Below are 14,192 nucleotides of genomic sequence, written 5' to 3' on the forward strand. Positions count from 1 at the left end.
ACCTTTGCTTATATAGCTACCTCAGCCTTTCAAGTGCTAAACCAACCAAATAACCTCCCAACTTTCAGCAGTACCATGTAGAAGAGTGACATTGATGTTACTCTTCCAATTCAATAGCTTATAAAATTACAGACTGGTGTGTCCAGCCAGTCTGGACCACATCATATCATATCATAGAGCCATCACCTTCAAACTAAACAGGCAATTACAAACAACCCAACACTCCTTGTTGGATATCAAAAGATATAACCTCAAAAAGGCAAACTGGCAGATTTTTGCAAAACATACAGCAGCTGAGCTGCAAAAACAGGAAAATGAGTGGTCTAGATCAGGCAACTGTAGCACTGACTATGACAAACATTTTAACAAAAACAGCAGACCTGTCTATCCAATGGAAAAAACCAAGGAAGCAGGCAGTCCCTTGGTGGTGCCCTGAACTGACTATACTCATAAATGAGAGCTTACAAATGCTCAATTCTTCCTACGTTTTATTAATATTTGAGGAATAAACAAGGAGTTACCTTTTATTCAGTCAGTAGGATTTCTTCTTAACCAACTCTCCTTATGTGAATAAATTATAAAATGATACGTTAAAATAATTTAAAACTCATAATGTGTTCCTCACTATCAACTGACAGGTAGTCTAACACCCCAGGATCGCAGTGGTGAACCCCAACCCGACCCCGGAAATATCAAACCCCCATGCAATCTTTTTTGATGGAAGACAGTTTTGTCATGAACATGAATTTAAAATACGATAAAAATACTATAAAAACAATGAATTAAAATCCACTAAAAGGTAACTCCTTGTTTATTTCTCAAATAAAGTATTTATATATTTTATGAAATGCTTCATAAATTTCTTTTACCTAAATATAAGGTAAGAGAAAATACAAAAAGATGTAACGATAAAATTTAAAAAGGAAGAATGGATATCAGATATCTTTAGGGAAGTCTTTTGTATTAATTACACTGAGTTTTAATCATTTAATTGCACAAGGTGTATAAAAAATAGTTACAAAAGAAGGAATAGATATTTACAGAGTAAAATAAAAGTCCAACTTATCTTCTGTGAGGGGGAAAAAATTCACTTATGCTGTTTATAACTGCAAAATTGTTGAACACTAGTTTTTATGATCGAACATTATTGGTGCATGCAAATTTGTACCAGTACTTTTCTATTATTAGTGCTCAATTATACTATTTTTCATAGAACTCCATAAGATAGTAAATTGTTAATTTTTAACATCTTGGACATGATACATGTATGATTCATTCTTTAGCCTTGCATCCATTACAAACCTAACAACTTTCAGATCACCAGTTTCTCTTCTCCCAGTGGCAAGAGAATACCATAGATGACTATGACTGTCAACTTAAGTGGTACTTCATCACCTGGTGGCATTTTCTGGAACTTTTATCTTTCTTTCTTTTTTTCTTTTGCATATTTCTCTTCTCTATCATCTCAATAATGTGCTTGTATATTCAGATACCAGTATATTCATGTGCATATATGAGGGCTGTTCAATAACGAATGATCATAATTTCTCACAAACAACTGTACTGCTTGCTATTTCTCACTGAGCGACAGAATTTAAGACCAAATCAAGCTGCATCACTTAGCAACTGTGCAGTTTGCGATGTTCTGATTTTCTGCATATTATGCAATTACAGCAGATGTATTATAAATACTCACCCTAACACAGGGGCTTACAACATTTCAGGAGTAGTGTGCATGATTTCCTCTGAAGTAGATGTTCAGGTGCTAATTCCACTCTTATGTATGCGGGGAAATCAGATTGAAGTATGATCCTGTCTTTATCTTGACTTTATATTGACTTTTCATGTTGGGATGATTGTGACTAAATGAAATCATGTATGGTGTCATTCAGGGAAGTGTTGTTGGATGCTGCCTTTGACACTAATACCATAGGTATTAGTGTCAAAGGCTGCCCCAATTCCTGCCCTAACATATTTCATGTATTCACTTATATATATATATAAAATATATTTTACTACACCTATTAATTTTTCATTGTATATTTGTTTCTAGGAATGACACAGATAAGTTACATGAGTTGGTGACTGAAAGGTGCTATGTTGTAAGTAAATACTATTACTTTTTATTTTTAAACTAATTATTTCTCTTAAGGTGTTAGGCATTGTGTAGGATTGATAACTTTGACAGGGAATAATAAACGACTCAATATTTGGGTTATTAAAATACTTTATACTAAAGTTATATTTATGTTGCAGGTTTAGCCTGATTCGGTAATTTTCATTCCTGTGATCACGACAGTCGGTCGAAAAGCATTGTCAGCTTCAGGAAGGAAAATCGTTTTGAATATTTTCGTTAGATTCTTTTAATTGCGTTAATTTGAATTTTAATTGTTTTAAATTGATTTTGAATTGTGTTAAATTGATTATTTAATTATTTATATTTTACTTTAATTATTTATATTTTACTTTAATGTACCGGTAAGTTGTCGATTTTTTTGTTTTTTCCGTTTTAATTTCTGGAGGGTATCATACGGAAGTGTTCCACGTACTATATTGAGGTAAACTCCTCTTATTAATTTACTAATATTATTATCAACGTAGAACATATTGAGTATTACAGCTCTGTTTCATACTATCTAAAGTTATACATAGAGATCAGTTTATGGGCAATCACAGCATAGGTTTGTTAAAGAGATCATAACTGCCTGACTAACCTGTTTAGCTACTATGAGGTTGTCAAAAAGGAAAATGGATGCAAAGAATAATTTTGGCATTGTATATTTACATTTCAGTAAAGCCCTTGATACTGTAATGCACATATGATTATTGTATAAATTGGAGCAATGTAACATTAGGGACAAATTGCAACTATGGATAAAGGAATGGTTAAGTGGTAGGAGACAAAGTGTGGTTATAAATGGCCATTGCTCTTCATAAACTAATGTGATGAGTGTAGTTCTAGAGGATGTCATTAAAGATAATAAGGGGCCTAGGGCCCCTTATTGTTTTTAATATTTATTAATGATGATATACACTGAAAGGACAGAATATTTTCTTATTTTGATCCTCATTCAGGTGAGATGAGGTTTAAATGACAGTTTGGTATCGAACACTACGCCGAGGTATTTCATTTCGGTAGAGAATTTGATGGTGGTTCCATTTATTTTTATCTGAGGAGGCCTCCTTTCACTGAGGGCTTCCTTCAGAAGGATGGAAGTTGTCTTTTCCAATGAAATATACAGAGAGTTTCCTTTGTCCACCTTCAAAGTATGTCCAGGGCAGCGTTCGCTTGGTCTTCCAATCAGGCACGAGATTCAGCTATCACAGTCAGAATCAGGTCATCGGCGAATGCGTGAGAATGGACCTGTCCCAGGTCAACGTGCAGGTACTCATCAAATACCACATTCCAAAACAGTGGGCCGAGGACTGACCCCTGTGGACATCCTCTGTGAACTGTTCTGGTTACTCTGTGGTATGGGGTTACAACCTGAATGGCTCTCTGTGACATATGTTTTTATTACACTGTATAAATTGGCTGGAATTTTGGCTTGACTAAGTCTGCCCTGGATGCTCGACCACCAAAGGGAGTCGAACATCCTGGCGAAGTCAACAGCAATAGCCAAGAAATATATTTTCTGGCACTGTTCCACAGCAGTGAGTAAGCTCCTCACAGTTGATATACCAGGTTTAATACTGTCTAGTGCTCTACTCTATCACTTTTAACTAACAACTCCTCCTTCCTACTTCTATGGGGATGCCTCTAACTATCATTTCCATCTTTCTATCACTATATTTCCCCCAATCCCTCCTTCTGCATCTTCTCCTTGCTATACATTCACTGTCCTTTCCTATATTTCTACGGGCTTCCCCAGACCATCAGTTCTGGGGATGCCCAGCAGGAGCTAAAAGATGAATCTGGCCTGCCTTTGCACAGCTAGAGATGTGGAACGGGACAATCCAACTCGTGTTTGTTGCCCCCTGGTTGCTAAATTGCCTGATGCTGGCCACTCAACACAAAAAAAAAAAAAAAAAAACCTTCACATATTCCAACACTACACACAAATGGCCAGCAATGGCGCTTACCTCACCACAAGATGACAAAGCAGAAAATGAGGGGAACCCTAGAATCCGCAAAAAAAACCACCACTAATAATAATAATGCCAGGTTTAAAGCTGTACTCGCTGGCTGATTCCAATTTGGCAGCATAGTAGTAGTGTTGGATCTGGGCATATAACAGTCAGTTCGGTAAGAATTTGGCAGCTGTGGGTCTTTAGTCGGGTTCTTCAGGATTAATTTCACTGTGACTGTTCTCCAGTTCTTGGGAAAGTAACCTTTTTCCAGGCATTTGTTATATAGTATGAATCAGAGCTGTAATACTGAGATAAACTCCTCTTATTATTTTACAAATACAAACATTTGTTATATAACTGTAGGAGGAGGAGGAGGAGGTGGTTAGGAACTAGATCCACCACCTGCTAAATGATCACTAACTCAAGCATATCTTTGCCTGGGCACTTGTTAGGTCTGGTTTGTGCTGCTGCATTTTGTAGCCCTTCTAAAGTGAAGGGTCTCTCCACAGCATCTGTCTGGTAACTGTCATTTAGTTGGCATATTCTAAGCTGTTTTTCAGTACTCAGGGCAACTGCCTCTGAATATGCTATCTAGAATATTATTGATACATAGAGATCAGTTTATGGGCAATCACAGCATAGGTTTGTTAAAGAGATCATAACTGCCTGACTAACCTGCTTAGCTACTATGAGGTTGTCAAAAAGGAAATTTCCATGTGAGCAATCCTTGTGGGATTTTATTTGTGGTTAGATTTCTCCTTTGGGGAGTCTGTTTTGACCACTCGGTAGACTGTCCCCCATGGATCTTCATATTCTGTGCCTGTCACTAGTCGCTCCCAAGCACTCTTTTTACTTTTACGTATTTTTTCTGTATATTGGTTCCTGACTTCCTTGTATTTCTGTCTTAAGACCTCAACCTCATTTTCTGGCCAGGTCCTACATGCACGTTGAAACTCCTTTCTTCGCTTTGCCACTGTCCGGAGAGTCTGTATTTCGTGTTTCCACCAGGTTACTGTGCCAGGGATTGGGTTCTTTTTGATTGCTGCCTCGGAAGCTGTGGAAATCAATTCTGTTACTTTTCTTTCCTGGTGGTCTGGATCTAGTTCTGCTTCTGTTTCTAGTTGGTAGTTGGTTGCTTTTTTGATTGCAAATCTATGTTGCAGCTGCCTGGGAATCAAGGCCGGTGTTAAGGTTCTTAAGATCATATAAGTGATTACTTGATGGTCAGTGGTTGTCCACGAGTTTTCGACCCTCCAACTAGAGCAGTGGGCAGCCAGGTCAGACGTGGCAAGTGTGATGTTTATAGTAGCCTCCCATTGTGGGTTGCAAAATGTCGGCATGTGGTGTGACTGGTTTAACACGTTAAGTCTTGAGCCAACAAGGAAGTCTTCCAGGATTTGCCCCTTTGTGGGTTCCTCATCGATCTTGCATGGCACAATGCCACAATGGCGAGCGACTGTTTGCATCTGCTCCTATCAGAATTTTTTTGATTTGGGAGCAAGTTCATGAGTCACTGGGGATAGTTGATTGCGTAGGTCAGTTCCTGGCCCTGTCTGGAGTATACAGATACCATATAGAAGAGACCAGCAGGTGAGATGATATGGACGCAGGCTGCCCAGGGGTTGCAGAATTGGGAAATTTTTGTAGCCATCAAGAAAGGGTTACGGATAAGGATCGCTGCCCATGGGGTATCTTCCTCCACCTGTATCAGCTTGTAGGCCAATAGGTAGCCCCTGACTATTTTCATGTGTGTATATGGCTCCTGTAGGAGGAGGATGTCAGCTCCCTCCTCATCCACCTTGATTCTAAGCTGGTCGGCCACTGCTCTGGTCCATTGCGCATTGTGTTACATAAATTTGACGTCTGTGCTGTTATAATTTTTAAATCTGCTCCCCTAATCTGTTCTGCTTTGGTATATCCCCTTCGCCCTTACGTAAGCAGGGCATTTTGGACCCCTGACTGAGTGTCCGCACTCCATCTTGGCTGAATTACAGTTGGGGCAGACAGGCTCCTTACTTTTGTTTGGGCAATCTTTAAATTCATGCCCCTTTTCTGAGCAGTGGCCGCAGGTTGCTGCTTATTGTGCGCAGGTGTGGATAGTGTGGCCAAACCTACAGCACTTAAAGCACTTAGGCACGACCACATATTCCCTACCGATGACAGGTCCATTCTATATACATTCTTGTTTGTGCCCTCAGTATCTGCTAGGCAGCTGGGTCAAATTCTACCAACCAGTTACAAGTGTTCGTGTTCCTGGATTTTGTCGTATATCTGGGTTGTACAAGGTTTCCTGGTTCTTGATAAGGAAAAGCCTTTCTGAAGTCCTTGAGGTAGATTTCTTCTGCCAGTGTTTCAGATTTTATATCCTTGGTCAGATCAAAAATGATGGCCATCGGCCCTCTTCTCTTGGGAGGTTCGGCTGTTAGGCCTAAGGTTGCTACTTTCGGGTTATTCATTATCCCTCGAATTTCCTCCTGTGATTCTGTTTCAATGGCGATATTCATGCTTCGGATCTTTCTTATAGATTTATTCTGGTCATTTTGAAATCATCTCTCATGGTCTCCATTACTTTGCATTTGACTTCTTCACTGGTCATTTTTCCCCCTTCCTTGGGCCTAAGAATGACCAGGTTCAGTGTCTTTAGTAGTGGTCTTCTCTTTGCCCACGTTTGTTGTTGTGTAGCCAGTGCATTTGTAGATGTTCTCAGCACGTCTGCATAAGAGGGAGCACACTGTTGCATGTTTTTTTGCTCCTCCTTCCATGTATGCCTCCAACTTTGACTGTGGCCTTTTCAGATTCCAGATATGTTTTAAATAATATGGACTCCAGTTTGTTCCGTAGAGTGAGAATTTGGCCTCTGAGGCCTGCTGACGCTGTTGCTCTGTCCTTTGAATAGGTCCTCCAGAGCTGTTCAAAGAATATGAGCTTGGCCCAAAGGCTGCCCTTCCAGGAGTGAAGGGTCCAGTGGGGGATCTTTCGGCTTGGTTTCTTCAGGTTTCTCCGTTTGTTGGTAGCCAGTGCCATCCTGAGCATCTTTCTGCTCGCTCTGGGGCCAGTGTACTATAAGCCGGTGGCTTCCTTGCACAATATGACTAATACTAATAGAAACCAATATACAAGATGTAACAATAAAATTCCCAAACTGGCGCTGTTACTGTCATGTTTGATAAGTTTGAAAATAAGTGGAAATGGTTTTGTAGTTTAAACTTTCTCTAGCAGATGGTGTTACAGTGGGCTGACAGGTTGCAAGTAACAGTTGGTTTCTTTAGTAGTGTAAAATGGCACGACTGATAGCCCATTGGGTCCTGCAGCAGTATAGTCTTTAACCTCAGAAATAACAGTCAAAATATCATCAGGATATATGTAATTCTATTTTTATAGAAATTAAAAGGTCTTATATCTAGTTATGCTCTAAAAGTGCAGATGAGACCCTGATCCAGCCAGTGGATCAAGGTCTTGTGGGAACTGCTAAAACACTACACATTTGCGGTGCCTCCGTAGCCAAGTGGGAAGGAGCAGCAGTGCGTAGTACATGCTTCTTGATTAGACGGGGGTTCGAGCCCATCACCACCAAATATGGAGGATGCGGAAAGGTCAGGGAATGACCACCGCATATCCTGGAGCAATATGGCCTTAGTTGCTAATGCTCCTAAAAACAAATAACAACAACAACACATTTGCAAGAATTCTCAAATGTTACAATGTGTATAACATTTTATAATTTAGAACAAAGATTAAATTTTAAAAATTTCTTTTAAATAAAATGAAAATGATTGCCCAAATAAAATGATTTATTTTGCAAGCAATTTAAAAATTAAATTTATTTATTATTATTTTTTTAATCATGAAATTATAACCATATCAGTATGTGTTGCATATATACCTGTAATAAGTGTATTTTAGTTTATATTTCATTATTTTAAAGGAAATGATGGAAAATGTGTCACGTAAAACTATTCGTTGGAAATTTATTCGGTCTTTGGAACCACCTCGAGCTGTTCAGGTTCGTTGTATGGGCCTAATACAACCTGAAAATATGTTTGCCCAAATTACTGTACGGTTTCATACACAACAGGTATGTTTACCAGAATAAATGTTAAACCTATACGAAATTCTATATATATATATTTTATTATTATTATTATTTATTTATTCCCAAACCAAATATGTTGCATTAGAAATCTGTTAGGAAAGAGTTAAAAAAAAAACAAAAAAAAAAACACCTCCACCTCAGTATCAGTGAACAACCACTTATCTCCCAAAGACCAGAAAATGAGGGCACCAATTCTCAGAGATGGAAAACCTTTATATTGTCTGTTGTCATATTAATAACACCATTTCAAAGTGGTGCCAAACACACATTTCACACCTGATATATACATAAATAGTCTTTTATACAGGGTGATTCTGGAGGAATGGTAAATATTTTGGGAGGTTATAGTATCAATTATTCTGAGTTAAAAAGTTCACATAAACATGTGTCCTCTCAATGGATATGGAGATATAGCTGTTTGAAACTGGCACGCACAAAGCTGTTATGACAGGTATTAAAGAACGATAAATGACTTAGTGTTTGTATTTATTGACTCCTTTGAATGACACAAAACACAAATAATTTACAAATTTTTTACAGTTCACAAAAAATGTTTGAAAATACCACCGCCAACCTCAATGCACTTTGCAACTCTTGTGGTAATATGACGTGTTGTTCTTCTGAGGTCGTCTTGGCATTCCTTTATGAGGGCAGCAGTATCCAAAATGCAAGCAAGTGATTCGTCTCTTGTATTCACCTTTTCTTTGTATACTGTGCTTTTCATCCATTCCCACAAACAAAAATCTAATGGAGTGAGGTCTTCGAGACCTTGGTGGCCAATGAACGGAACCACTGTGGCTGATCCATCATTTCATTCAGGGAAAGTCCGATTTAGATATTGTATCACCAAATGGGTATAATGTGCAGGAGCTCCATCATGCTGAAAGTACATACCAATCCTTGTAGCCAAGGGAACATCCTCCAATAGTAGTGGAAGTTCGTTTGGCAGAAATTCTAGGTAAATAGGCCCTGTAAGACGATTTTGTAACACAACAGGCCCAATCAGCTGATTGTCGATGATACCGCCCCACAGGTTTACAGAGAAGTGAAGTTGAAAATTTGTTTCTACAGTGGCATGTGGATTTTCATCCGACCACCTATGAGAGTTACAGGTGTTGATACCGTAATGGGTGATAGTAGCTTCATCACTGAACAATATTAAGGGAATTAATCAGCGATTAGCATTTACCCACTGAAAAAATTCCAGTTACTGGGCATCGTCTCCTGGTTGAAGGTGTTGCACCCACTGTATGTGAAATGGATATAAGCCGTGCCCACGTAACGTTCGGCATACTCTTGTCTGTGGAACACCGATACGCGTAGAAATTCTTCATGTGCTAATAGTAGGACTACATTCTACCAACTGAAGAATGTGTTCTATTTCATCCACATTTAGTTCATTTGCACGTTCAGAAGAAATACGAGTGCTGGGAACTGTCTCACACAGTTTGGTGTGAACACTAGTAAATCTTTGAAATAACAGAGGAGGAGAAAAAGCAGTATGTACTGGAACTTAAGAACAAGTTTGAGCTTCTGCAGACTGCTCAGGACCAAGATATCGACAAGGAATATTACAACTTTCTGAAAGTGATAAAGCCCAAGAAACCTATAGGGAAACAGAAATCCAAAGAAGAAAAAATTAGTCAAGAAACACTTGTCATGATGAACCAAAGACGACAAATGAAGAGCAAGAAAAACACTGACAGGGAGAAAATTGAGTATACTGAGTTATGCAAAGCCATTAGAAAGAGACTCAGAGAGGACATAAGAAGATTTAACACAAGAAAAGTAGAACAAGCATTAAGGGAAAACAAAGGATTTAAATCAGCAGCCATGAGCAGGAACACAGAAAGACAAATGATACTGAAACTGAAGAATAGCGACGGTGTACTTATAAACAGCAGAGAAGGCATAATTCAAATAGCAGAAGACTACTATAGAGAATTATACAAGGAGCGAGGGAATGATACCAGCAGTGGGGAAGATGGATTGCAAAGTAGCAACACATACGACATACCCGATATTCTTCCTGATGAGGTAGAACATGCATTGAAGAAAATGAAGAATCGGAAAGCCCCGGGGGAAGATGAAGTTACTGTAGAGTTGTTAAAATTGGGAGAAAGAGACATAACACAAAAACTGGCAAGGCTCTTCACAAAGTGCATTAGAAAAGGTGTGATGCCTATGCAGTGGAATAATGCAATCATAGTTTTGCTGCATAAGAAAGGAGATAAATCAGAAATTGCAATTTATAGACCAATTAGCTTGTTATCCCATATCTACAAGTTATTCACAAGGGTCATTACTAACAGATTAGAAAGAATACTTGATGAGAATCAACCGAAAGAGCAAGCTGGCTTTAGGACAGGATTCTCAACTATGGATCACCTTCACGTAATATCACAGCTAATGGAGAAAGCAAATGAATATAAAACACCATTATGCCTGGCATTCGTGGATTATGAAAAGGCATTTGACTCCATACAGCATAAGGCAATGTTTCGGGCACTGGAAAGACAAGGCATAGATACTCCATATATTATGATTTTGAAGAAAATATATGAGAGTGCTACATCCTTTATTAGACTAGACAAAGACAGTAGCAAATTTAAAATCGAGAAAGGAGTTCGACAAGGAGACACAATATCTCCGAAGCTGTTTACTGCTGCCCTTGAGGAAGCTTTCAGAAGATTAGACTGGTCACAGAAAGGAGTCAATGTGAACGGAGAGTACCTAAACCATTTACGATTTGCAGATGACATTGTGGTCATAAGCCATGATCCCAAAGAATTAGAGGAAAATCTTAATCAGTTATGCACAGTTAGTAAGGATTTTGGACTAAAGATGAATATGGCTAAAACAAAAGTAATGATGAACAAGTATGCCACGGAAAGGGAAATAATGATTGAAGGAGCAGTAATTGAAAAGGTGGAGTCATATACTTATCTGGGACAAGTTATTAGCTGTAATAATGATAAATGGCTGGAAGTCAAGAGAAGAATAAATTTTGGATGGATAGCATTCAGGAGATATAGTCACATACTGAAGAGCAATATCCCAGTTTGTCTGAAACGTAAAATAATGAATCAATGTATACTCCCCACCATGACTTATGGAAGTGAAACTTGGGCACTCACCAAAAGAATGGAAGAGAAGCTAAGAACTACACAGCGAAGAATGGAACGAATTATATTGGGAATCAGACTGTTAGATAAGAAGAGAAACACGTGGATTAGGCAGCAAACTCAAGTAAAGGACATTCTTATCAAAACTAAAGAACTAAAATGGTCTTGGGCAGGACACATAGCTCGAAGACAAGATGACAGATGGACTAAGAAAATAACAGAATGGTACCCAAGAGGAGCTAGAAGAAAACCTGGAAGACAAAGGCGGAGATGGATAGATGAAATTCATGAGTTTTTGAGTAGTAAATGGATGGCCAGTGCTCAAAACAGAAGGAACTGGAAAGTTGCTGGAGAGGCCTTCATCCTGCAGTGGATTGAAAATGGCTGATGATGATGATGATGACTAGTAAATGCTCTTGAATCCGGTATTCTGCTGTTAGGAAACTGTCGATGATATTCTCTACAAGCAGCAGTAGCACTTCTACCACAAAAACCGTAGACAAACGGCATATTGGCATATTCAGCATGTGTGAAAATGTGCGACATTCTTAACAACACTTCTAACACCAAACAGCATCAGGTTATAACTGCTTCTTGGTCACATCTGATTCAGGGAGCTGTGAGTGCCAGTTTCAAACAGCTGTATCTCTGTATCCATTGAGAATTGGACACATGTTTATATGAGATTTTTTACGCAGAATAATCAATACTATAACCTCCCAAAATATTTACTATTCCTTCTGAATCACCTTGTATATGCCGATCGGGCTAGCCGGGTGGGTAAAGTGCCTGCCTGGCAACCCAAACGTCGCGGGTTCGAATCCCGCTTCGGGTTGAATCAAAGTACTACAAAAATCTTGGGAGGTGCATTGAAGCCGATGCACCAATAACTACCAAAAAAAAAAAAAAAACCTTGTATATATGTATGTGTGTGCACGTGCGTGATGCACACACACACACACACACACATATATATAAAAGACTATTTATACAATAGACATAGGTAACTAATGGAATATTTGTCTTTGTACATTTTTATACTGTTCTCTATGCTTGGTTTTTAAGCAGTTGCCTTTAGAGGTGCTAAGAATACTAAATCTGTCTAATACTCTATATGATTTGGAATTCAAATCATTGCTTGTTTACCATTGGAAAATACAAAGGCTCTAAAGAGTTATTGAAAGGGAATTTTTCCTGTCATCTGAAAGTTAAATCCCCATTCACCCAGGCTTAGGTAGCTGGAGTAATTTTTGAAGACTGGTTTAACTGTCATTTTAAGGCCAGCTGCCAAGTGTTATTCCTATGATAAGCCTTGCTTTCATTGCATTATTACTGCTTGGCACACTCAGCTAATTGCACCCAAGCATTAAATTGGTGTGTCTGTCTGTCCTTTCCAGCACAACCCCCATCACGGCTGTGTGTGGGATAGCTATCTCCTTCAAAGCATGCCACTACCTTAGAAAGACTTTTGTCAAGGCCAGTCAGTGTCAACCGTTAAAGAATTTTGGATGAGCTTCAACATCTACTACACAGTGAAAAAGATGAGCTACAACATCTACTACACAGGTTCATGGTGGGACAAGCACAAATGGAATCGGCACAAATGGAGCCCTTTATATAATGGAGTTAATGGGAAATCACAGGGTTAGATTCAGGCACCAAATATTTTACCTACCCTTTCAATACTGAAGTATTTAAAGTTCAGAAATAAAATTTTTTAATTAAACAAAAGTGTTTTATTTTTAACCTACATAAATACAGATTACATATAATAAAAAATAAATTACAAAACATTTTGATAGTGAAAAACCAACTAAAAATTCCATGTAATGCCGAATTTTTAGTTGGATCTTCTGTTGAAGCCGCTGGTCGAGGAGGTACCCTTTTTTTTTGAAGAAAGAAGCAATTGTTGATTGCCCAGATTTCTTTCTCCTTTCTTTAAGAATTTAAAAATAACAGGTCAGGATTGATATGACACCCCCTTTTAACTGTGGCACTCTTCTCCCTGGTGCCTCTGTAGCCAGGTGGGCAGGAGCAGCAGTGCATAGCATACGCTTCTTGATTAGGCCGGGGTTCGAGCCCGTGACCACCAAATACGGAGGATGCAGAAAGATCAGGGAATGACCACCGCATATCTCCGGAGCAATATGGTCTTAGTTGCTAATGCTCCTAAAAACCAAATAACAAACAAACAAACTCTTCTCCCAGTCATGATCAATGTCACAGAGCTCATTAATGAGAGACTCTACACTTGCAAGAATCGGTTGTAGATCACTGGTCTTCATAATTTTTAGAGAAGGATCTTCTTCTTCTTCTTTCTCTTCCTTCTGCTGTTGGCTAAGTTCTGCTGCTTCAAAGTGTTCATTTGAAAAGTCTGTGCATGAGTTTTCAAGAGCTCAGTTACATATTCAACTGTAACTTCTAATTCTGCCTCTTGTCCCAACCTGCTGATGTTTTCTACAACATTCTGTTGTGGCTTGAATCCTCTGGTCATGCATGAAACCTGGGAGTAGTTTACACCACACTCCATTTAAACAATTGACAGTCACTTCTTGCCAGACGGTTAATGTGATTGATGTCCTTTAAGACATCAAACGACCGTCAATATTCTGTGATGGTAATGTTGGACTTGTCTAAAGCTTTTACCATTTCTGTTTTTTACCTGCTTTTACCAGCTTTAAAGGTGGCTATTACCCCCTGATCCATCAGTTGCAAAACTGATGTATTATCTGTGATTGGCTCAGATTGTCCTTGATCACGTGTACAGATCATGTGAACAGTGCATGATACATAGTACAGTATGATGCCAATAAATTGTGTTTGACGATTTAAACTTTCAATTTATAAAAAAATTTCAAAAATAAATATTCATGGCCTTTCGGTTAGTGACTGGCGCTATTGCA

General features: G+C 38.7%; 1 protein-coding gene across 1 annotated transcript in view; it reads left to right on the plus strand.

The window, feature by feature from the left end:
- The window catches only part of mRpL45 (mitochondrial ribosomal protein L45), a 159,321-nt gene that overhangs the window by 126,763 nt on the left and 18,366 nt on the right, over window positions 1–14,192 (plus strand). The window contains exons 6-7 of the mRNA XM_090388873.1: window positions 2,054–2,102; window positions 7,997–8,146. Coding sequence (XP_090244999.1) covers window positions 2,054–2,102; window positions 7,997–8,146 — 199 coding nt within the window. The remainder of the gene's footprint in view (window positions 1–2,053; window positions 2,103–7,996; window positions 8,147–14,192) is intronic.

Source organism: Mastigoproctus giganteus, chromosome 14 (genome assembly GCF_048544385.1).
Source record: "Mastigoproctus giganteus isolate SK-2022 chromosome 14, ASM4854438v1, whole genome shotgun sequence".
NCBI classification, from domain to species: Eukaryota; Metazoa; Arthropoda; class Arachnida; order Uropygi; family Thelyphonidae; genus Mastigoproctus; species Mastigoproctus giganteus.